The 26,496-nt window shown below is 40.6% G+C and overlaps 1 protein-coding gene across 1 annotated transcript in view; it reads left to right on the top strand.

Annotated features, from left to right (window-relative positions):
* The window catches only part of DNAH5 (dynein axonemal heavy chain 5), a 265,487-nt gene that overhangs the window by 182,599 nt on the left and 56,392 nt on the right, over positions 1-26,496 (top strand). The window contains exons 59-65 of the mRNA XM_040262501.1: positions 3,073-3,276; positions 6,448-6,627; positions 10,135-10,272; positions 14,460-14,595; positions 15,573-15,889; positions 17,416-17,571; positions 19,399-19,581. Of these exons, the coding sequence (XP_040118435.1) occupies positions 3,073-3,276; positions 6,448-6,627; positions 10,135-10,272; positions 14,460-14,595; positions 15,573-15,889; positions 17,416-17,571; positions 19,399-19,581 (1,314 nt within the window). The remainder of the gene's footprint in view (positions 1-3,072; positions 3,277-6,447; positions 6,628-10,134; positions 10,273-14,459; positions 14,596-15,572; positions 15,890-17,415; positions 17,572-19,398; positions 19,582-26,496) is intronic.

The following is a 26,496-nucleotide window of genomic DNA, read 5'->3' as shown; positions in this document are numbered from 1 at the left end:
TTTCTATAATTATATATATATATGTATATATATCGGAGAAGGCGATGGCACCCCACTCCAGTACTCCTGCCTGGAAAATCCCATGGACGGAGGAGCCTGGAAGGCTGCAGTCCATGGGGTCGCTGAGGGTTGGACATGACTCAGCGACTTCACTTTCACTTTTCACTTTCATGCATTGGAGAAGGAAATGGCAACCCACTCCAGTGTTCTTGCCTGGAGAATCCCAGGGACAGGAGAGCCTGGTGGGCTGCCGTCTATGGGGTCACACAGAGTGGGACACGACTAAAGTGACTTAGCAGCAGCATATACACACACACACACACACACACACACACACACACACATGTAATAGTCATATTGCTTTGCCTGTAGAAGAAAGAGGAATCTAATATTTAGCTGAAATAGGTTGAACTTCAGCTATACCCCCACCCCCAATTCATTTTACCTGGGTCCCCAACATAATTGAGTCCAAGTCTGTTTGAGATTTCCCCCTTTTAAAGCTAAAGGGTAAATAAATAGGACCTAATCAAACTTATAAGCCTTTGCACAGCAAAGGAAACCATAAACAAAATGAAAAGACAGCCCACAGACAGAAAATATTTGCAAACGATGAGACCAATAAAGGGTTAATTTCCAAAATATACAAACAACTTATACAACTCAATTAAAAAAAAAAAACAACCAAAAAGTGAGCAAAAGATCTAAATACACATTTCTCCAAAGAAGACATACCAATGGCCAACAGACACATGGAAAGATGCTCAACATTACTAATTATTAGAGAAATTAAATCAAAACTGCAATGAGATATCACTTCACACCATTCAGAATGGCCATCAGCAAAAAGTCTTACAAATAGTAAATACTGGAGAGGGTGTGGGAAAAAAGGAGCCCTCCAACACTGTCGGTGAAAATGTAAATTGGTACAGCTTCTATGGAGAACAATGTGCAAGTCCCTTAAGGATTAAAAACAGAGCTACCATGTGGTCCCGCAGTCTCACTTCTGGGCATATATCCAGAGAAAACTATCATTTGAGAGGATACATGCATCTCAGTTTTCACTGAAGCACTATTTACAATAGCCAAGACATGGGAGCAACCTAAATGTCCATCAACAGAAAAGTGGATAAAGAACATGTGGTACATGTATACAATGGAGCATTACTCAGCCATGAACAGAATGAAATATACTATTTGCAGCCACATGCATGGACCTACCTAGAGATGATCATATTAAGTGAAATAAGCTGTAAAGAGAAAGACAAATACCATATGGTATCACTGATATGTGGATGCAAATGAACTTACCTATGAAACAGAAATAGACACAAGGAACAGACTTGTGGTTGCTAAAATGCTGGGGGAAGGGTTGGATTGGGAGTTTAGGGTTAGAAGATGCAAACTATACACCTGAAACTAATACATTGTAAACAATACATTGTAAACTAATACATTGTAAATCAACTATACTTTGATAAAATAAATTTTAAAACAAACAAACAAAAGCTAAAGTGAAATAAGCATGTCAGACTCTTTTATATCCACTTTAATTTGATGCTGCTTTCCCTATTGGCAGCTATTATGTTTCTCTCCTTTCTCTTTTATAGCCAAATATCTCAAATTAAGGTCTGTCTGCTATTTCCATTTTTTTTAACCACAAATTCTCCTTCACTTCCAGCTGTCTAGAATTCACAAATGCTAGCATACTGAAACAAGCCTTTTCAAAGTAGATAGTTACCTTTCTAATTACCAGGTTCAGTGGTTTTCTTTTCTTCTTATTTTCCCCAAAATTCTCAGAGAAAAGATCATTAGCTTTGATATGAACTTCATGGGGTACCTTCCTTTGACAGGAGGGTTGCAAATGGAAATCAGATGGAAGGTCTGCAAGGCCTAGAAGGAATGAAGGTGCAGTATGTCCTAGAAATAGGACAATATCATATGCTTATTTTTGTGTTTCCAATGCTTATTCCATTGATAGAATTAATAGAACAGTTATTATCGACCACAACAGGTTTATGTGACTGTTAAGTAATTTATTGTATATCTTTGTATGGAACAGAACTTTTCTAAGAGCTTAGTGAAATTCCTGTTGCTCATGTTCCATCATCTAAAGGTCAGTTCCCAGCTAAGAAACCTCTAATTATGCAACTGACAGCCCCGCGGCTACCCGCTGGTGTCGGTCCATGGTGACGAGCTGTAAGAGAGAGAGTCAGATTCTTGACCTACATAACTAATGAGTAAAAAGAGTGCTGCAAGTCCTGGAGTCTCCCTGGTTGAGAATCCCTGGAATCTACTTTGGAGCTGATGATTCTTTTCCTTTCAGATGGCTTCCTTTTCTGACACTAAGTGGCTGTTACAGTTTTAGAGAAGTCACAGCTCCTTATCAGCTGGCGAACATGTCTCTTGCTGTGTCTACTCTGGCTGTCACTTTGAATTGTAAAAATTTGAACATGTGGGGATGTGTGTTTCTTTGAGATTAAATATGCTTCTAGCCCTCATGACTGCGTCGAACTTAAAGATGCTTGCGCTCCCCTGTTGAAGTACAGTAAGTCCCCTACATATATATGAACGTTTTAAGTTGTGAACTTTCAAAGATGCAAACGTGGATTCTGTCAATGTCAGGCTTGAGTGAAACCCCGACTTGCCCTCCGTCTCCTATTGCTGACGATCCTTCAGCTCTACCATCTCCCACCCCTTCTCTTTCCTCTAGTCAGTGACACTTCTTGCCTGTTCACTCTATGCCAGCCCCGGTGTGCCAGCTGTGGTCCTGTTACTACTGTACTTTTCAAGGTACTGTGTACTGTAGGATTAAAAGTGTTTTGTATCTGGTTGCTTTTTATGTATTATTTGTGGGAAAAGTATTATAAACCTATTACAGTACAGTACCTATGTTACTGATTGGGTACCCAGGCTAACTTTGTTGGACTCATGAACAAATTGGATTTACAAATGTGCTTGCAGAATGGAACTTGCTCATAGGTAGGGGACTTCCTGTAGCAGTCTTTGGAGAGTAAATGTTTGTTTCCGCTTTTCCTGTCTTGAGACTGGATGATAACCCACTCTCCTCCCCAGACCATCAAGCCTTCTGACATCGCTACTGTCCGCACGCTAGGCCGACCCCCTCATCTCATCATGAGGATCATGGATTGTGTGCTGCTGCTGTTTCAGAGGAAAGTCAATGCAGTGAAAATTGACCTGGAGAAAAGCTGCACAGTTCCTTCCTGGCAGGAATCTTTAAAACTGATGACGGCAGGAAACTTTCTACAGAATTTGCAGGTTGGTAGTTCCATCATGATGGGCCAAGAGGGGATTCAGAGTTCAGTGGAGTGTCTGGATCCTTTAACAGAAGATGAATCTGCATGCATATTTTTTAACTTACTGTTTTTCATCTTTATTGGGGTATAATTGACAAATAAACGTGTATTATAATGAAGATGTATGACTTGATGTCTTGATGTTTGTGTTGATGCATTGTGAAATGCTTTCACCATAGTCCATCCATTTGTTGTTGTTCAGTCACTCAGTCGTGTCTGACTCTGCAACCTCATGGACTGCAGCACACCAGGTTTCCCTGTCCTTCACTATCTCCTGGAGTTTGCTCAAACTCATGCCCATTGAGTTGATGATGCCATTCAACTATCTCATCCTCCGGTTGAGATGGATTTAATCCATCTGTTAATCCATCCATTAAATCCAGTAAATATCCAATTAAATATCTATCACCTCCCATAGTTACCATTTTTCCTTTTTTTTTTTTTTTTTGGTGGTGAGAACACTTAAGATCTAGTCTCCCAGCAAATTTCAAGTATATAATACAGTATTGTTAACTATATTCACATTGCTGTGCATTAAATCCCCAGGACCTTCTCATCTTGTGTAACTGACACTTTGACCCTTGACCTTTGACCAGCATCTTCCCCTTTCTCATCCCCCAGTCCCTAGCTACCACCATTCTACTCTCTGCTTCTGTGAGTCTATTTTAAATTCCACGTATAAATGATAATAGGCAGTATTTGTCTTTCTCTGTCTGACTTATTTCACTTAGCATATGCCCTCCAGGTCTGTCCATGTTGTTATAAATGGCAGAATTTCCTTCTTTTTTAAGTCTGAGTAATATTCTTCATATATATTTAAAATTTGTATTTAAGTATCTTCTCAGAGTAGAAGTTTCTCTTTCAAATATAAGACATTATAAGCATTAGAGCTTTAGAGTTTCTTTATATGTAAAATATGAGTAATTTGTCATCTATATGTTTACAAATATCTTCTTTCACTCTCTGTCTTAGTTGTTCATTCCAGTAATTGTGTCTTTTGGTAAGCAGATGTTCTTGTTTATTATAGTCCAGTTTATCAATATTTTCCTTAATAGTGCTTTCTGTGTTCTGTTTAGTAAATCTTTGCCTGTCTTGCTTGGAAAATCCCATGGACGGAGGAGCCTGGTAGGCTGCAGTCCATGGGGTTGCTATGAGTCGGACACAACTGAGCGACTTCACTTTCAATTTTCACTTTCGTGCATTGGAGGAGGAAATGGCAACCCACTCCAGTGTTCTTGCCTGGAGAATCCCAGGGACGGCAGAGCCTGGTGGGCTGCTGTCTATGGGGTCACACAGAGCCGGACACGACTGAAGCGACTTAGCAGCAGCAGGGTAGAATAAATGCACCTATCTTTTCTTTTAGAAGTTTTGTTGTTTTATCTTTAATATTTAGATCTTGAGACAACTGATTGGGATTCCCAAGCCCCATCCATACCCCACATAGTAACTTCAGCACTGTCTTTCATTCAGTTTTTATTTAAAAAAATTTTTCATAGTTTCTTTTTAAAATTTTAATTTTTATTGAAGGATAATTACTTTATAATATTATGATGATTTCTGCCATACATCAACATGAATCAGCCATAGGTATACATATATCCCTTCCCTCTTAAATCTCCCTACCACCTCCCTCCCCATCCCACCCCTCTAAATTGTCACAGAGCACCAGCTTTGGGTTCCCTGTGTCATACAGTAGATTACCACTGTCTATCTATGGTAATATATATGCTTCAATGCTACTCTCTCAAATCATCCCACCTTCTCTCTCCCTACTGTGTTCAAAAGTCTGTAGATAGGTTCATCAGTACCATCTTTCTAGATTCCATACATGTATGTTAATATGCAATATTTGTCTTTCTCTTTCTAACTTACTTCACTTTGTATAATAGGCTCTAGGTTTGTCCACCTCATTAGAACTGACTCAAATGCATTCCTTTTTATAGCTGACAAATATTCCATTGTGTACATGTACCACAACTTCTTTATCCATTTATCTGTTGATGAACATCTAGGTTTCTTCCATGTCCTAACTATTGTAAATAGTGCTGCTGTGAACACTGGGGTATATGTCTTTTTCAGTTTCATTCAGTTTTTAATTCAATGTTGCCCATGTGGCTACTGTGGCCAGAGCATCTTGTGAGGCCTTTTACAGCAGCTCTAACAAGAAGCAGCTTCTGAAACCAGTGGGTTATACAGACTTGTTTCAGATAATTGAAATACGAGCCTCTGAGATGTAAGTGCCCTGTGAAGGAATAGCATGCTATTTGGGTGGAGAGTGGGGTGGCGATTAATCTGATTATGAGTGTGTGGAAGAGCAGTGGTGGTAGGGGGTGGGGCTCAAAAAATACTCACCGAAAAATGTGGCAGTGCATTTGACTTGCCTTATATACCTGCTGCAGACCCATTCTTCTTGGAAGCTACTTTGCTATTTGCCTTCTCTCACCACCATCCTTCCATTGCTCCCAAATATTCTTCTGGCTTCACTATTTTTTAAGTCTCACAAAAGAAACTTGCATTTTTAAGGAGCTCTGAATAAAGGTGAGTTTTGCTCTGTGCTATGTATGTTCTGTGCAGACTTATTTCTATGAATTATTTAGGTGCTACATTTCTTTCTACTTGGAAAACATTTAATTATCTTCATTGAGATCATCAAATGCCATTTTTAAAAGATCCAATTCTACTGATTGGTCAGTCTTCTCTTTTAATGCAAGAAGGTACTCTTAATCCATTTCTGTTACTATTTAAAAATTTTATCCCTCCAGAGGAGAAAAGTTCTCTCATAATCCTGATAGTTCAGTGATTAAAAATTAATTCATCACCCTGAAGGCTTAATGTCCAACAGATTTTCGTCACATTTCAGGTGAGTTTAATAGAACCTCTCTCTGAATGTGTTAAGCATTTGGTTGCTGCTAAATGCTAAATATTTATGTCTAAATATATACACTTTACATATCTGCTTTATTTGCAATGCTAAATATATGTATCATTTTATTTGCCTAATATCTTGAAATATCGACAAGATATTCATCCATTCTTGGATTTAACCATTTGTTTCAGTGGTATCATGAGCATAATGTGATTATGACTTAATGGACAAGGCATTTTAACTTTATTTCACTCTATTCTTCCACAGCAATTCCCGAAAGACACAATCAATGAAGAAGTGATAGAATTTTTGAATCCTTACTTCGAAATGGCAGACTACAACATCGAAACCGCTAAACGAGTGTGTGGGAATGTAGCGGGTCTTTGTTCCTGGACCAAGGCCATGGCTTCCTTCTTTTCCATAAACAGAGAGGTGTTGCCTCTGAAGGTAAGCTTCCTTGGTGGGGCTTCAGGATGTGTGCCAGCAGGGGGTCTCTGGGTCAACAGGGCTTGTCTTTCCTGCAGCAAAGGAGTCTCAGGTGTTATTAGTCTCAAGTCTATGATAAGAGCTGGTGCTGGACTGGCCAAGCATAGCATGTTTCTTCTCTGTAATCCTCCTGCCACTGGAATTGTATGGGCCTTAAGCATGGACTCTACAAGGATACTAAGTCCATTGTGGGCTGCCTCATCTCCACAATGTTAACTTGAGAAAAAGAAGCACAGAAAACTATAGCACAGTAATGTCCAAGATCTCTTGCCAGGGAGTCCTATGAATGGGGTGGGGTGGACAGTCACTGGTGCCTGGACTTGGCTTCAGAGGTGACATAGTATTCCCTCTCCCTTTGACCCTCAGGAAAGAGACTGACTAGCATCCTTTATTTAATGTGGGCTGACAATATGCCACTGTTTCTCTTTAGTTATTGAATTTCTCAGCATTATTTGTCCATGTCTCCATACCATTCAGTGACAGTCTTTAGCAGATGGAGAGGCAAGTACATGTTTTGAGAATGAAATATTAATGCCTCAAAAATCACACCTAATGGTTTGGTTGATTATTTTGCTTTCGTATAAGTGTGATCTCTTTCAACCATCAACTAACATCCTCTTATACATACAAACTACATGAGGAACTTAATAATCATGCTAAAAATAATCATGAATAAAAAGAAGATAGGGAGAAAGTTTCAAGTTCCATTTTATTTTCTCATTATTACCATACCCAGAGCATTTAGTCAGTGGGGAGTCCCTGGAGGTCTTAGGGCAACTTAAAACAGAAGGGATTCGTGTGGCTTAGAGATTTTTAGAGCGAATAGTTGATGTCATGCTGTCAGCTACTGTGGATTCAGGACCATTGAAGACTCCAGTTGGCTATTTTGATACCGACTGAACCACTGAATCCAGTGAAAAGTATAGGGCATCCTTTGCAAATTTTTCCAGTGGGTAAGCATACATAAGTGTCTCCAGGGGAATTAGAGCTGAATTCACAAGGGGGAGTTTTTATTTTGCTGTAATTACTAGAAATAAAATGAGTTAAAATCAGCACAAAATAATGGACATTCTCAACAAGGCTTATGCAAGAACAACATCTTCCTCGTTACATTTGGTACAATTCCGGCTCCATCCAGTCCCAGGACAACGCAAGTCCTACAGTAGGACGTGAAGGGAAGACCAGGAGGGAGAACCTTCTCGCTGTAGCTGGAACCTATGATTCTCTTCTGAGAAGCCTGTTCAGGGAGTGCCGTCCTGTGTTCTTAGTAGCATCCAGCATCTGGAAGTCTCCAGTTTGTCAGGTCCCTCCTAATTGCCATTGCCCTAAAAATAAGCATAGTTACGTAGACCCTACATGTTCATTGCATAGAGAGAAGCAGAGAGAAGCAGAAGACAAAGAAAGTGTAGTCTCATTGGGCAACTCTGCTCAGTATATTAAGAAATACAGACCAAAGGGTCTAACTTCACCGAGTTCTCAAGGGGTTTCTCTCGTTTCCCAAGTGAAGAGTTTGAGGACACTCCTTTGACTCCAGTGGGGACCTCTTTACCACTCATTAGTGATGGAGACACTGAGGGACTCTTCTTTCATCTTACAATTCCTCTAGACAGGCCAATCTAATAGTGGATAAACTTAAACAAATATTGATGACAAGAATTGTGATTTAAATTCTATTCAGTTTCATTCTAATGAGATTTCTTCTTAGAAACTCTGTGAAAACTAATAAATACGAGTTCACACTAACAGAACATTGCAACAGTAGAGCCTTAAATATGAACATAGATAATAACGCTATTGTTTATGGAGGGACTTCCCTGGTGATCTAGTGGTTAAGACTTCGCCTTCCAATGCAGGAGTGCGGGTTCCATCCCTGCTCAGGGAGCAGAGATCCCACATGCCTTGATGCCAAAAAACCAGAACATAAAACAGAAGCCATGTTGTAATAAATTCAATAAAGACTTTAAAAATGGCCCATATCAAAAAGATCTTTAGAAGCGAGATATTAATATATTCTTATCTATTAAACTCTTGTTATAGACCAGGTCCCAGGCTTGGGTTTTTACATACTATCGTATTTAATACACACACAACACACTCTCATAGATCTTAGCAGGTAGTTTTTCAATCTTAATGGAGAAACTGAGGCTCATAGAGTTTAAGTAATCTTAATAGAGTCCTACAGCTCCTAATGTGAGCAGTTGGAGTTGAAAGATTTTTATATCCTTTGATTATATCTTTTGAGTACTTCATTAAAAAGATTATTTTTTTTTTTGAGGAAAGTCCTTGAAAATATCCAAAATTTGGGGGACTGTGATACTTTGACATTAGCGGGTGGCCTTATAGTAAGTTGACAGAGTGGTCTTGCTGTTCCTCCTTGTTTAATTCATGGCAACAGATTCTTCTTAGAGCAGAGATGAGGAAAAATGTTCCAAGAGTCAGAATATTTGTAAATTTTAAGCCATGCATTTGCTGTCATTGGTTCTAGTCATGGAACTAGATATTCCTTTAAAGAATTATTCTGCCAAAACTTGGGAACCTGGGGTCATCAGATAAGAACATAACTTATTTCAAAAGAATATTGTAAAGATAATCTTTTCTTCTCAAACACCTCAGAAATAATATGATGCTGGTATTGGGTTTCCCCATCAAAGTCAGTTTTACTGTTCTAAAAACTTAAAAGAGAGAATTTAAATTTCAAATTTTTTTCAAAAAAATTTAAATTCCTGTAAGCACAGGTTGTTTTCTACATCACCTTTTCCAAATATTGCTTTTTTCCCCCAATATTGCTTTTGATTATGTCTTTTGAGTCTAATTTAGCTTCCTTAAAACAAATATTTTTATTTGGTCACAGCTCAAGTATCAATTCTTTGCTTGAAAGCAAGTAATATATGAGAATTACAGGAATACCATCAAGTCCATCTCTACCCATGAACACCTAGATCTTTATATTCAGTGATTAATTATGTTTCATTCTTAACATCTTCATTAACAGTAATGAGCTTTCCTTGGCAGATGGTTCTAAATATTCAACTTTTCCCCTGCAACTAAATATTAAAATAATCTGCAATTTGCATTTGTGCATTTACTATTACAGTGTTCGAGTTTAGGGACTGGCAAACTATGGTCCACAGGCCAAATCTAACTTGCCACCTGTATTTGTACAGCTCATAGAATTTTAAATTGAGTACCTAACCAAAATTCTTGATTTTGCCTCTTGTCCCCGAAAGCCAAAAATATTTACTATGTGGAATTTTATGAAAAAGTTTGTTGATTCTCTCTTAATGACTGATAATTGTCTGCTTACAAACATGTCAAGTTAACGTGAAGACTTGGCCTTGATAATGTGATTTGAGAAGACTCTCAAAGAACAAAGAAAAGGTGTAGCATGGACTTCCCTGAGTTCTCAGATGCGATGTGCGGGATGGCTGGGTTGCTGCCTGTCCCTCGTGCTGTGTGTGTCCTATACAGGCCAACCTGGTGGTGCAGGAGAACCGCTACGTGCTGGCCATGCAGGATCTGCAGAAGGCCCAGGCTGAGCTGGACGACAGGCAAGCCGAGCTGGACGTGGTGCAGGCTGAGTACGAGCAGGCCATGACCGAAAAGCAGGTGACTGTCCTCTGACACTGTGGTCAGCCCTTCATTCCTTCCTGCTTTCTCTCTCTAAGGGTTTGATTTCCAGTGGGGATTCATTTAAGTGATGCACAGTGCATACATGCGTGCACACGTATACACACAGCACACGCGCCTTCATCAAGTCCTGGAGTTTGTTTCTAGCAGACTCCGAGGACCTTCGGGGAGAGGTCAGGATATTCAGCCAAAACAGAAGTCACTGCTGGAACGTGGATGTTCTGGGTTTTCTTATAAATTGTGATGAAAGCAGCATCTTGTGCAGCATTTTTGATATGTTTTTCAAATTACATCCTCCCACTTTATCTCATTTAGTCTTTAAACAATCTCTCAAGGTAGGCAGGGTAGATATTTTTATATTATTGTCATTTTAAGGAAGGGAACTTAGGGGACTTCCCTGGTGGTCCAGTGGCTAAGACTTTGTGCTTCCAATACAAGGAGCGTGGGTTCAATCCCTGGTCAGGGAGTTAAGATCCCACATGGTGCGGCAAAAAAATTAAAACAAAATGAAAATTAAAAAAAAAAACAATAAGGAAAGTAACTTAGGTCCAGAAAGGACGAGAGAATGGTCCAGAATAACAAGAGAGATCTTGATCGTCTGATGTCTTTTTGGGCCTCTCTGCTGGGCCAATCTGACTGCATGGCTGTGTCCCAGTCACAGAGACCACCCACAGCCTTCTTAAGCTCTGCATGTTTTGCAGCTTCAGCACTCTTCAGAATCAAGGTTTGTGTATTCCTCTCCACTGAGCAGCAAGCTCTTTCATTGATTTATACTAACTCCAGTTCCACTGGGGCCTCCTTCATTCTGGAAATCAAGGCAGATGTAACATAAACCTAATGTAGCTTAAGCTTCATTTTCCCTCACTTGCACAGGCCCCATAAATGCTGAGTTTACTGGGAGCCATGGAGAGGTCTACGGGGAGAGTATTTTATTTAGATAAAATACCTGGAGATCCTAGGGGAAAGGAACCCGAATTCTTCACCATCAGGACTTTGTAGTGCTTTTTCCCTGCTGATTCTCATTACATGTTCACTTGGCTGTTTTGTATTTACAGTAATTCTTTGATGATTTTCTTAAAGTGATCCCCAGATTATGTAAGCATCTGTCCTCACAAAATCTCTACCTGCCTCCGATAAAGCCTACATTTGGAAAATAAGATCTAGATTCTCTCTGTGCTTTCCTTGATGATTTATTTTAGAACCTTTGCTGCTTCTCAGTTGTCACTTGGCTGTACTGAGATTCCTGCTCTATTGGTCTGTCCCTTTACAGGGTCTCAATGAGCAAATTTAGATAAACATCAGTTGTACAATATGTAAGATGTATAGTATTCTCTGTTAAAGATAAGTCTCCTGAAAGCAAAAAAAGAGCTTTATAGAAATTTTGGAGAAGTAATTATGTATCGTCATTTGGATTTATTACTTATGGTCTATGGAATTCACTTATAATATCAAGAGAAAATTCACTTTGCAGTTTGAAAGTCTACTTTAGAAACTACGAGGAAGGCCTGTTAATTTCTACCATTTGGACACACACTGGGAAGCGCTGCTACATATAGTAAACATATTTTACAGCCTCATTTTTTTATCTTTCAGTTTTAACAATTTTACATTAGTTCACTCAAGCTCTTTTGTTTTCGAGTATCTGCTATTTGTTAGGTAAGCAATTATAAGGACCATGTAAGTACAGCTACTATAAAGGCATGGCTCTAACTTAAAAAGTTGAATTTCAACAAATGTCATGTATTTTTCATTAAGAAAACAAGATCTGGCTGTGTGTGGCCTGCCTACAACAGGCTGGCGTGAAGTTGACCTTTAGTCATGGTGGTGTTGCTTCTTCCTCCATGCGGCTCTGTGAGAGTCCAGGGTTACAAGACTACAGGGAGGCAGGGGAGGGTTTCAAGTCTGCCGTTCATGGTCACGACTGGTGACCTCATTACCCAGGTGTGCAGTCCCTGGAGGAGTGTGTGTCCTGCTGCTCTGTGCACTGGGCAGGGCTTTGTGGAGGGCCCACTTCCCCAGGGATCTGGTCACATTCTAGGGCACTGGGAGAGAGAGGGCCAGGAGTACTACCCACGGAAGCCAAGGAATTCTGCACCCTCCCCCAGCCAGGCTCAGGGGGAAAATTTGCTTCTCACTCCTGTCTGCTCCCATCCCCCATTTCCCAATCCCCCCTGAGGAGCCTGGGCTTCCAGAAAGCAACAGCCGGGAGGGGAGAGGTTGGCCAGTTTATATTCAGCCACACAGAAGTGGGGATGGGGAACTTAGGGAGGACAACTTAATATTAAAAATATCTTTCACATGAAAAGTTTGTTTTAAAGGTAGGCAGATATAAATAAGGGCTATTCTGGTGGCTCAGTGATAAAGAACACACCTGCCTAATGCAGGAGATGTGGGTTTGATCCCTGATTCTGGAAGATCCCCTGGAGGAGGGCATGGCACCCCAAGCCAGTATTCTTGCCTGGAGAACCCCAGGGACAGAGGAGCCTGGAGGGCTATAGTCCATGGGGTTGCAAACAGTCGGACACAACTGAGTGACTAAACAGCAATAATAAGAAAACAATGATGTCGTATGATACTTCCAGCTGACATCTTTCTTTTTGGGGAGATACAAACAAATATGGATGGTGTACAGGTGTGGGTGCACCTCTCAGCTGGGCTTTTGGGTTTTCTGCATTAACTCTAGAGGGAAGGAAAACTGAGCAGACTAGGACAAACTGGAACAAGTATCTTGTTTCTGAAAAACACTGTATTATGCTATTTTTACAAAAGCAATTTGTGTTTCTTTATAGAAAATACACATAGGTAATCCTGGTGATAAAGCCTAAAAATATTTTGCTCTTTATCATTTTGTATCTACACATATGCCTGATTTACATATATTTTAAATTCACGTAAAACTGTAACAGATCATTCAGTACATACTGCTTTATAAATGAAATTTAACTAATGATTATTTTTCATAATGATTATATTTTAATGGCTTCAGAGTATTCTTATTCACAATGTACCCTAATGTATGTAAATAATCCTCTGTTGTTAGACATTTAGCATATGTGTATGCCATATATATTATATAAATATGTGTGAATATTACATGAACTCCCAGTGACTTGTCATATAGCTAAACCTTTAACCGTATCCATTATTGTTTCATAAGTATACATTTTTACAGGTAGAATTAACAGCTGTCTCTTCAATATTGAGAAACTGAACCATTTGCTTTTTTTTCCCTTAAAATTTTTTTAAAGAATTTTTATAGTGTTGTGTTTGTTCTGCCATTCAATGTCACAAATCAGCCATAATTACATATACTGAGCCTTTTGTTTTTAAGAACAAAGCTCTGAGTGGCAACAGTGCGTGCGTGGCTCTTGCTCTGTAGTCACTTCAGTCGTGTCCGATCTCTGTGACCCCCAAGGACTGTAGCCCACCAGGCTCCTCTGTCCACAGGATTTTCTAGGCAGGAATACTGGAGTGGGGTGCCATTTCCTTTTCCCAGGGATCCTCCTGACCCAGGGATCGAACCCAGGTCTCCTGTTTGGCAAGCGGACTCTTTACCACTGAGCCGCCTGGGAAGTCCAACAGTGTGTGGAAGTCTAGTTTGAGGTCTTTTATTGACACAAGAGCAACAGGTAGGGGCCTGCTGAGTTAATGCGGCTAGAATTTGTGAATGAGCTTCAGAACTCCACAACCTGAAGAAAACCTAGAGTTTCACCTGAAATCAAAGGAGATATGGAGTTAAACAAAGCAATAGTGATGCTAGAACTTTAACATGAGAACCATCCTTTCTCATTTTAAAGTAGGGATGTGCATGTCTTTACATTTTGTTGTGCTCTGTGATATTAGCATGTATGCTTATATTTTATTTGTAGTTTTTGATAGAAAAATCATCAATGATGCAAATTTTCATTATATCTCAGTTTATGAAAATCTGGGGAGGCTCTAGCCATTGGCTCAGGACCCCTCCTGAGGAATCCCTCTATGTTCCATAAATAGGGCTTAAGACACGGGCTGGACTGACCCAGACACATAGAAATGGAAGTTAATGCTTCCTGTGAAATAAATGGCTCACGTTTCTCACAAAGGCGTATAACATATAATGTCTTAGAATGATGTTTTTGAGCTGCAGGCTCTATTTTTTTCTGAAAAAAGGCTTTCTTCTGGTTTAGACCTTGCTTGAAGATGCAGAGAGGTGCAGACATAAGATGCAGGCTGCTTCGGCACTGATCGGAGGCTTGGCAGGAGAAAAAGAAAGATGGACAGAGCAAAGTAAAGAGTTTGCTGCACAAACTAAAAGACTTGTAGGTATGTAAATCCCTTTATTAGCTTCCCAGGTGGCTCAGCAGTAAAGAATCCACCTTCGATGCAGGAGACTCAGTTTTGATCCCTGGGTTAGGAAGATCCCCTTGAGGAGGAAATGACAACTCACTCCAGTATTCTTGCCTGGAGAATTCCATGGGCAGAGGAGCCTGGCAGGCTACAGTCCATGGAGTTGCAGAGTTGGACAGGACTGAGTGATAAAGCACACACACACAAATCCCTTTATTAATGAGATTATGTGTTGACTGTGATGGGGAGTGAGCAAACTTAAGCTTTAATCAGAATATACATCAACACTCCATTACTTCAAATTCCTCTGTGTGTGTGTGTGCGCGCCCAGCTGTTTCAAAAGGATGAATATTGGTTTGGCATTTAAGCAACGTGTCTTAGATAATGTGTTAGTCACTCATGTCTGACTCTTTACAGCTCCATGGACTATAACCCACCAGGCTCCTCTGTCCATGGAATTCTCTAGGCAAGAATACTGTGGGTTGCCATTTCCTTCTCCAGGGGACTCTTCCTCACTCAGGGACTGAACCTGGGTCTCCTGCATTGCAGGCAGATTCTTTACTCTGAGCCACCAGGGAGGCCCATTAATGACCTTTAAACTCTTATTATCAGGTCATTTTTGAATTCTCCTATGAGTGAATGACCATATAGATCAAGGTCATTTAGAATGGAGGCCGTGTCTTCTGAGGTTAGAAGTCATCCTCTCATATTCAGTAAGGTCAACATAATCCAGTGCTTGACTATCAGCAGTTATTACTTGTGGACCATGTGGACTCTTTTCACAGTGAACTGAACTACTGCTTATTCACAAAACACAGCAACTTGTGGTTACAATTTGGTTTCTGAAATTTAATTCAAAAGAATGATTGTCTTTTTTTTGCCACTTCTTATATTCTGCAGAATTACAAGGCTGTTCATAAAGTGTTTCAGTGGTGTTTTGTTTTTTGTTTTAGGGGATGTGTTGTTGGCTACAGCTTTTCTATCTTATTCTGGTCCCTTTAATCAAGAATTTCGCAATCTGCTGTTAAATGACTGGCAGAAGGAAATGAAAGCGCGGGAAATTCCATTTGGAGACAATCTAAACCTCAATGAGATGTTGATTGATGCTCCTACCATTAGTGAGTGGAACCTCCAAGGCCTGCCCAATGATGACCTGTCTGTTCAGAATGGAATTATTGTCACAAAAGCATCTCGCTATCCTTTGCTAATTGACCCACAGACTCAAGGCAAGATCTGGATTAAAAATAAAGAAAACCAGAATGAACTCCAGGTAATCTTTGAATATAAATGGGCTTCCCTGGTGGCTCATAACCTAAAGAATCTGCCTGCAGTGCAGGAGACCCAGATGGATCCCTGGGTTGGAAAGACCCCCTGCAGGAGGGCAGGGCACCCCACTCCAGTATTCTCGCTTGGAGAGTCCCACGGACAGAGGAGCCTGGTGGGCTACAGTCCATGGAGTCACAAGAGTCGGGCATAACTGAGCTACTTAGCACACGCATGAAACGTGCTACTAATCAATTTTATTGCCCCAGATCAACAGTATCTGAAAATAAATATTTCATATTTAGAAATGATTTGTTATTAATATTTAGATATTAATATTTATAAAACAGTGTCTAAAAATGGCATTATTTGGATTCTTGTTTCTCTCTCCTAATTCTGTCCATCAAAGGGTTCAGACTCCCTTCTGTTAGGGCCTAAGGCTCTCCTTGATAAACAGAGCAGGACAGAGCTATGTCACACTAGGTGTGTGGCAAATAAAGACACTTTATAGTTATTCTGTGATTATTTGTCACAAATGTGGTGGTAGGGGGGAAGGCAGTATTGTCACACAGAGCTTTTACCTGCTTCCTAGTAAAAGGAAGTGATGCAGTCAAATGCTCTGGAGACTTTTTAGAAAACTGAAAATAGAGCTACCATATGATCCTACAATCCCATTCCTGGGCATATATCTGGGGAAAACCATAATTCAAAAAAATACATACATTCCAGTACTTATAGCAGCACTACTTGACAATAGCCCAGACATGGAAGCAACCTAAATGTCCATTGATGGAGGAATGGATAAAGAAGATATGGTGTATTTGTACAATGGAATATTACTCAGCCATACAAAAGAATGAAGTAGTATCTTTCACAGCAGCAGGGATGGACCTAGAGATTATCACACAAAGTGAAGTAAGCTAGACAAAGACAAATATTATATGTCACTTACATCTATTAGTAGAATCTAAAAAATGATATAAACAAATTTATATACAAAACATAAATAAAGCCACAGACATAGAAAGCAAACTTACGGTTACCAAAGGGGAAAGGTGATGGAGGAGGGATAAATCAGAAGTTTAGGATTAACACAAACACACTACTATATATAAAATAGATAACCAGCAAGGACCTACTGTATAGTACAGGGAACTTTTTCTATATTTTGTAATAGTCTGAAAAAAATATTTACAACTGAATCACTTTGCTGTACACCTGAAACTAACACAATATTGTAAATCAACTCTTAGCGCCTTTTAGTGCCGTGTGCTCATTCATGTCCAACTCTTTATGACCTCATGGACTATAGCCCACCAGGCTCTTCTGTCCGTGGAATTTTCCGGGCAAGAATACTGGAGTGGCTTGCCATTTCCTCCTCTAGGGGATCCTCTCAACCCAGAGATTGAAGCTGTGTCTCCTGTGTCTCCTGCGCTGCAGGCAGATTCTTTACCCACTGAGCCCCTTCAATTAAATGAACAAAAATAAGGAAATGATGATTTGCTAAGCTGAAGAATGTGATCTTGTTTCCAGATCACATCTCTAAATCACAAGTACTTCAGAAACCACCTGGAGGACAGTCTTTCTCTTGGAAGACCCTTGCTTATCGAAGATGTTGGGGAGGAACTAGATCCAGCCCTGGATAATGTTTTGGAGAGAAACTTCATTAAGACTGGGTCTACCTTGAAGGTAGGTTAAGCCTGCCGATGACAGTGTGCAGAGCAATTTCCATGAGGCCAGGTCAAGGTGACAGAGGCCACAGTTTCTTATGAAACATCAACTCAGATTCAAGTCTGGGGCAGGAGGTGTTTGCTTTTCTCTTCCACACTTCCTGAGTTGGGATCAAGAGTAGCCTTTTTAGCAACATCTACTTTACTTGTATCATGAAGCCTGACTCCATTCTGATGTTAGACTTTGCATGGCTTTCAAGCCCCATCATGCCCGCTCCCGTTATCCCAAATCTGGGCAAGATGATGAGAAAATGTGGCTCTGCTCTCTTTTGGTGAAAGTGAAAGTCACTGTTTTCAGTGACTATAAAGTGCATGGAATCTATACAGTCCATGGAATTCTCCAGGCCAGAATACTGGAGTGGGTAGCCTTTCTCTTCTCCAGGGGATCTTCCCAACCCAGGGATTGAACCCAGGTCTCCCACATTGCAGGTGAATTCTTCACCAGCTGATCCACAGTGGGAAATCCAAACCATGCAACTCCCTGTTCACGACCATATCTGGGAAGCCTCATCCTAGTCGCATCCCGTGACCTCCGTAAAACCCGAAAACAGCTGCCCCTCTCTGCTCTCTCAAGTGATCTTTCTTTGGACCTGTTTGGTAGCCTACCCTGAATCTCAAGAAATTCTCATGTGAATAATAAACCTTTTCATAACATGATTGATGTCATCAGTCTTGACTTCTGAACCAGATTTTGGTTGGGGAATCCATCTCACTTCTGCAGTGTGATCACAACAATTTTGGTGATAAATGCTATGTGTGTGTGTGCTCAGTTGCTTCAGTCATGTCTGACTCTTTGCAACCCCATGGACTGTAGCCGGCCAGGCTCCTCTGTCCATCGGATTCTCCAGGCAAGAATACTGGAATGGGTTGCCATGCCCTCCTCCAGGGGATCTTTCCAACCCAGGGATCAAACCATGTCACCTGTGGTTCCTGCATGGCAGACAGATTCTTTACTGCTGAGCCCCCACAGAAGCCCACGGGATAAATTCAATATTTATTCATTTATAGTTTTATTAATTTGTTTAATTTTGGCTGGACTGGATCCTCGTTGCCGCCTGGGCTTTTCTCTCAGTGCGGTGAGTGGGGGCTACTCCCTCGCTGCGGTGCATGGACTCCTCATTGTGGTGGCTTCTCTTGATGCAGAGCATGGGCTCTAGGGTGCTCAGGCTTCAGTAGCTGTGACACGTGGGCTTTGTAGTTGCGGTTCTTGGGCTCTAGAGCACAAATTCTATAGCTGTGGCACATGGACTTCGTTACTCCTTGGCATGTGGGGTCTTCCTGGATCAGGGGTCCAACCTGTGTCTCCAGTATTGGCAGGTGGATTCTTTACCACTGAGCCATCAGGGAAGCCCCAAATTCTATTTTTATTGGATGATGTATGTTGGATGGCATCAATAACTCAATGGACATGAGTTTGAGCAAGATCTAGGATATGGTGAAGGACAGGGAAGCCTGGTGTGCTGCAGTCCATGGGGTCACAAAGAGTCAGACATGACTGAGCAACTGAACAACCAAAAACTGTTGGATAACTTCCTTCCCTCCCTCCTTCCCTTCTTCCCTCCTTCCCTCTCTTTCTCCCTTCCTCCTTCCTCTCTTACTTTTGTCCTTCTTTCTTTTCATCCTAGTGGCCTGAAGTCCTCTGAATGCCTAATGAACATTTCATTTTAAGTATACACATGATCTCCAGGTGTATAGTGGTTTAAAGCAATACTAGATTCTAAGCAAAAAAACACACAGTAAGGTGTATCTGGGTTTTATTACTTTTAACTTTCTTTTTATCACAAAGGTGAAAGTCGGTGACAAAGAGATAGATGTGATGGATGGCTTCAGACTCTACATCACCACCAAGCTGCCCAATCCAGCCTATACCCCTGAAATAAGTGCTCGGACCTCCATCATCGACTTCACAGTCACTATGAGAGGTCTAGAGGACCAGTTACTGGGGAGAGTCATTCTCACAGAGAAACAGGTAAGTAAAGTAGGCAACAAAGTACAGTATGCAACCCCACCAGGGCTTCCCTGGTAGCTCAGACGATAAAGAAGAAACCTGGGTTTGATCCCTGGGTTGGGAAGATCCCCTGGAGGAGGGCATGGTAACTCACTCCAGTAGTCGTGCCTGGAGAATCCCCACGGACAAGAGGAGCCTGGCGGGCTGTAGTCCATGGGGTCACAAAGAGTCGGACGTGACTGAGCAGCTAAACACAACACAGAGTGTGGCCCTCCCCCTTTCTGCATCGCACTGTGATTCTTTCATTGACAAAAATAAGATGATGAACATTGTGATGGGATTGAGTCCCCCCTTTTAATTCCTGTGTTTCTTCCATTATTCATTTTCAAGTGTCTTTAATAACAACTAGCCAATTATCTGTCCAGTACATTGCATCTGTATCACATAAGTAACAGATATCATCAGTTGATTTTATATAGGGGAGTGATGTAACTATGAGAATATCTGTCTCATTTTCAGCATCATGGTTCTGGTTTTACACTCCTTAAATTTTCTGAAGTTTGTTCTGTTCCTAGTTTTAGTCACCTGTTGAGTTTTAGCTTTCTAGTATATGTCTGGGGTTTCCCAGGTGTCACAGTGGTAAAGAATCCACCTGCTGATATAGGAGATACGGGTTTGATCCCTGGGTCAGGAAGATCCACTGGAGGAGGAAATGGTAACCCACTCCAGTATTCTTGCCTGGAGAATTCCATGTACACAGGAGTCTCGAGGGCTGCAGTCCACACGGATGCAAAGAATCAGGCACGACTGACCACACATACACACATGCACACACACAGTATACATCTAAGTTTTTATTTCATTTGATTCATTATTATGCTTTTGGAATATAAAATTGGAACATTGTACCCAGATAGCACAGCATTGCCAATTCTTATTTGTTATCCAAGAGTGCTTGCTGTATCTTTCAAGAAGACAAGTTTGTTACCCTAGATTTCACTGTGGAACTTGTGAAGGCTACTGGCTTTCTTTCGCTCTAAGCATAATTCTGTGTCTGTTTTCTCTCAATGAGAAATGGCCCACAATATATAAACTTCCTTGTTCTGAATCAGCATTTTCTCCAGGGAACATTTGAGCTGTAAGGAAAGAAATCTGGAGGGTTTTAATGGGACTCTGTCGATGAAGCTATGTGAACTCTGAAAGTTGCTATTGATTTTCTTCTTGAGTTAGATATCCATGAGGAGTTCAGTTTAATTTATGCCCCCCATCCACACTGACCTAAAGATTTGTTTAGGTTAAAACTATTGGCAAAGTCTTTGGAATCTGCCCCTCCCTTTCCTTATTACCTCTTCTCTATGTCGTACCATGCGTGTTCTTCTGAGCCCTTCCTTGCATTTATATTTCTCTCTCTCCCCTTCCCCTCTTCCTTTTCTATGAATCTTCTCTATTTATTAAAAAAAAATCCTGGTGGCTCAAACAGTAAGCAATCTGCCTTCAATGCAGGAGAACCGAGGTTCGATCCTTGGGTTGGGAAGATCCCCTGAAGGAGGAAATGGTAACCCATTCCAGTATTCTAGCCTGGGAAATCCATGGACAGAGGCATCTGGTTGGCTATAGTCAAATGCCGCCGCAAAGAATCAGATGCAACTGAGTGACTTAACACTTTGAATTTCACTTTTCTGTTTATTTTTAATTTATGGTACACAGATCATAGAGTTATATAGTTGGAAGCTGCATTAAGAGGATTTAATCCAGTTTCATCAATTCACATGGTTGGTGACCCCCATGTGGTAGAAACTGATGCTAGAGTTTATTTTTGGAGTCTCAGTTGAGATGGTTGAAGAAGTTTAGTGCTGACGCAGCCTCACTTCAGAAAGGACTAGGATTCTTAATCAACAACAAGGCCTGTGGAGCCTGGACATCCTTGAGGGTCTTCAGGATAATATCCATCACCTGTATCTGTCTGTCTATCTATCTACTTACTACCTACCTCTCTTCTTCCTTCCTCCCATTCTTTCTTATTTCTGTTCTTTCTTCCTTCCTTTAATTTTTATTGGAGTATAGTTGCTTTACAGGCTTCCCTGGTGGCTCAGTGGTAAAGAGTCCATCTGTCCATGCAGGAGATGCGGGTTCAATCCCTGGGTCAGGAAGATGCCCTGGAGAGGGAAATGGCAACCCACTCCAGCATTCTTGCCTGGGGAATCCTGTGGACAGAGGAACTTGGTGGGCTACAGTCCATGGGGTTGCAAAACAGTCTGATATGACTTAGCAACTAAACCACAGCACAAGAGTTGCTCTACAGTATACCTTTTGCTATACAGCAAAGCGAATCAGCTATGCATATACATATACATATACATGGACTTCCCAGGTAGCACAGTGGTGAAGACTCTGCCTGCCAATGCAGGAAATGGCAACCATCTCTAGTATCTTTGCCTAGAAAATTCCATGGACAGAGAAGCCTGGTGGACTACAGTTGGGAAGAGTTGGACATGACTGAGCAACTGAGCACATATATACATAAACATATACATGTATCCCCTCCTTTTTGGATTCCCTTCCCATTCAGGTCACCACAGAGCGCTGAGCAGAGTTCCCTGTGCTCTGTAGTAGGTTCTTGTTAGTTGTCTGTTTTATACACAGGCTCTACTTTTACCTGTGGTGTTGGGTTCAGGGAGATAAGGGTCTTCGATGGCACTTTGAGTAATATCCTTGTCCTCATCTTTCTTTCTGTTCAGTTGAGATGAATGCAGTCTCCTTGGGAAAAAAAATAATTCAGTTTCCCAGATTTTTAGTTGCAACAAAACAACTCCGGGACTGAGTCGTTAATTGTTGCAGCAGAGGTTTAAAATGAAATAAGGAGCACTTTAAGCTCATTGGAAGACTTTGAACAGTCTTGGAAAGCCAGTAAGGATCCCAGGCCAGACTTTTCCTTACTTCCTGGGAAAGCTATGTGTCTTGACACTTCATTCTCTTACCATCATCTCATTGTCAGCGTTCATTCCAGGCTCACAGTAAATGATTCTTACAGAAGTGTGGTCAGAGTAATGTGACACTCTTTCTGTTATAATAACAGAGGGCCATCTTACCCTGAACCATATTATAATACAATGTGTAATCTCTATTTTCTTTTCTGTAAACAAAGTCTTATGCAAGAAGTGAGCTTCATTGTTGTTATTGTTAAGTCGCTCAGTTGTGTCCAAACCTTTGTGACCCTGTGGACTGCAGCACGCCAAGCTTCCCTGTCCTTCACTAAGTCTTGGAATTTCCTCGAACTCATAATCCATTGAGTCAGTGACAGCATGCCAGGCTTCCCTGTCCTTCACTAACTCCTGGAGTTTCCTCAAACTCATAATCCATTGAGTCAGTGATGCCATCCAACCATCTCATCCTCTGTTGCCCCCTCCTCCTCTTGCCTTCAACCTTTCCCAGCATCAGGGTGTTTTCCAATGAGCCATCATCAAGTGGCCAAAGTATTGGAGCTTCAGCATCAGTCCTTCCAATGAATATTCATGGTTGATTTCCTTTAGATTGACTGGTTTGATCTTCTTGCTGTCCAAGGGACTCTCAAGTGTCTTCTACAGTACCACAGTTGGAAAGCATCAGTTCTTTAGCTCTGAACTGCTGGACTTAATTGTGCTGGGTTTTAAGTAGCCTGCTTTCTGCCCAAAGCCTTTCCTCTTGCAGCATTTGTTCTGCCCACTGTGTCCCTGAATCTGCTCACTCTGCTAAATCTTTGCAGCCTGGGCAAGTGGGTCTAAGTTGATCTCCAGTACTTTTCAGGGAATTTTTTATCATCTAGTGACTCAGTTGATAAGAGCTTATGTCTGTGCCTATTTAAATTATTTCTTTGACTTTAGCAACAATGCAATCTCTCTTACAATGATCACTTTTTTGAGTGATTGTGAAAATATCAATATTAAATGCTGCTGAGCCAAGGAGGGGGCTATTGGAAGTTAAGAGAATCCCATAGGTATGAGGTTGATGTTGGAAAGCATCTAAGAAATTCCCTAAATGTGGGGAAACATTGCAACCAGTGGTAAACTTCTTCAGTCAGGATGAGTTATGCCTTCACTGCTCTGTTGATCCTTCTGGTGAAAGGAGGCTTGGAACAGTAACTTAGGATGCAAAGGAAAGGCCACTCGTCTTTGAGTCCATAAATTCACCAGCTGTCCAGTGTTCTGGGAATACAGGCAGTGAGGAGGAGCCTTATTATCATGCAGGATCTGGTCTCACGAATGCTCCGCTGTCCAGCCTGTCAGACCCTCAGGTTTGTTTATTTAAAAGACAAATGGAAACCACAGAGCATATGAATGTAAGGAAGGCAGATTTTTAACCAACTTTATAATTTTCTCTGTGCTTCAAGGCAGTCTTTTTAAATGCATGGGCTGTCCCAAGTTCACATCAAAGTCCTGTATAATTGTTGATTTGATGTTGTTCTTGTGAGTAGATTTAGACAGCTTCCTGTTGTCACCAGAAGGTGATGTATCGAGACCTTTTTAAACAGGCAGCAAACCAGTAGCCCTCCAGAAACTTTCCTTTAAAGAAACCCATTCTCTTAGAGTCTCTCTCATCTTGATCCTAGAAAATAAGACAGAAACTCAAAGAGAGCTATATACTTCTAGGAGAGAAATATTCATATCAGTTAATAACCTCCACTGGTCATACAATGCAAGGCCTCAAGGGTCATCATTGTTCAGAATTTCAGATGAGCAAACAGGTGTGTGATTTAATTCTTTCGGAGGAAGAAGGACCTGAATTTGGTGGAACTGACATGAAAAATAACTTAATAAAGACACTAAATAGACATTGTTATCACCAGCTCATTTGGTGGAGAAACAAATAAATCTGAGTTCAGTTGTTTAACCTTTCATTTTAATTACCAGTGCAAGGTACAGAGAGAAGAATCTTTGGGAATGAAAGCCTGAGTGATACCTTAAAATGAGAACTGTGGAAGGCTGCCATCTATTTCCTTTGATTGTTTCTAAAACTCTGGTGATAGATGAATTTTATGTCCACAAAGAATTTTTGTTTTCATTTGTATCTTCATTGAGCCACTCAATTAAAAGAAAAGTTTATTTATGTGTTATTTTTGGCAGTGCTGGATCTTTGTTGCCACGTGGCTCTTCTCTAGTTGCAGCAGGTGGGGGCTGCTCTCTAGTTGTGGTGCTCTGGCTTCTCATTTTGATGGCTTCTCTTGATGTGGGACATGGGCTCTAGGGCACACGGGTTTCCGTTGTTGCGGTGTGTGGGGTCTGTCATTGTAGCTCCTGGGCTCTGGAGCACAGGCTCAATAGTTTTGGTGCATGGACTTAGTTGCTGTGGGATCTTCTCGAGTCAGGGATTTGAACCTGTGTCTCCTGCTTTGACAGTCAGATTCTTTACGACTGAGCCACCAGGGAAGCCCATGAGTGACTTAAGTTTTGATCATTTAATTAATTAAGAGTGCATTTCCTGAACTTGCCCTGAATCGCTACTGTACTTTCTTACTCAATTTGGGAATCCTTTCACATTATCACAGTTTACATAACATTTTTTGCTGTAGCCTTAATATAAAGAACACATCCCCTGGAGAAGGGAATCTTCCTGATTCAGGGATCGGGCTCAGGTCTCCTGCATTGCAGGTAGTTTCTTTACCATTTGAGCCACCAGGGACGCCCTTAACATAAAGAATACATAACACAAATGTTTACTATTCTGTGTGTGTGTGTGTGTGTCTGTCTGTCTGTCTGTCTCTGTGTTGAGATAATCCCTTTGTTGGGAAAAATGCTTATAGACAAAATTATTTTGCTTAATTCTCCCCTACACATTAATTTGAAGAAGAACAGTATTTGGAAATAAAGTTGTAGTTCAATAGAACTGTGTTAACATCAATCATACAAATGAAAATATGCCTAAAACTTTATCCCAAAGTAGGTTTTCCATTGAAAAATCTCATGGAAAGCAAATAGCAATTGTTCTGTTTTCTTTCAGAGATATCTTTCTTTGTCCTCTGACTATTGTTCTCGTCTAATGTTTGGCACATGGGGTGGTATTTAGTGAATAGTTTGCTTTTGTAATTCCAAATATTACTTTATGTCGTAGTATTTACTGTAAAGCAGATTATTTCCTCAGTATTGAACTATGGGGAAAATGTACTTCTTTAGCCTTATTTTAATCCTTTGGGAATATAAGCATTACTTTAATTGACAATTTTATTTAATTAATGTTGTTAATGATATTAAATAAAATACAACCATCTCAATAACGTCCAAACTTTCACTTAACTATTTAAAATCAGGGATGGAGTAATTTTGCACCTTATTGTATGCATTACTAATAACTGTGTTTATTAATAATGGTCTTCATAAGCAACATGGAGCATAATTTTAGTCTTAATCCCATAGTTCTCAAGGGGAGATGAGATTGGAAATGTAGATTGCAACAGGTTTTATAAACTATGTTGAACATTTTGGACCTTTTCAAATAGTGAAGGGAAATCCCTCAACGACTTGGGGCAGAAAATGGGGTGATAACAGCAAAATGTCAACAGGGAGACCAGTCAGGTTAGAGCAGTCCCCCAAGCAAAAATTAAAACCTAAATTATGGCAGTTGCTGTGTAATTGGGGAAAAAAAAATGGGCAGAAGAAAAATTACTTTGTAGGAAGACTCAATAAGACTTGGTGCGGTTTTGGGATTTGATGGCCCATGGTCTATCTCCAGCAGACATGAATACGTGAATCCTTAGCATTATAAGTGAAAGATTAGAATGTTCTCCTTTTTAAAATCCCCTTTTCAACTACTTTACTATGCTTTTATGATATGTGACATTTGCAAATGTGATTTATTTTGTATCGAATTTTATTTTTCAAACTACTGATTTCCAAATAAATGTCATACTGCATCTGAAAAATCCATGCTGGGAACGAATCAAGGAAGAGGGTGGAGGATAAGAGA

The sequence above is a fragment of the Oryx dammah genome, unplaced genomic scaffold (genome assembly GCF_014754425.2).
Source record: "Oryx dammah isolate SB20612 unplaced genomic scaffold, SCBI_Odam_1.1 HiC_scaffold_20, whole genome shotgun sequence".
Lineage (NCBI taxonomy): Eukaryota > Metazoa > Chordata > Mammalia > Artiodactyla > Bovidae > Oryx > Oryx dammah.
The sequence above is the reverse complement of the archived record's forward strand: the minus strand, read 5'-3'. Positions and strand labels throughout refer to the sequence as shown.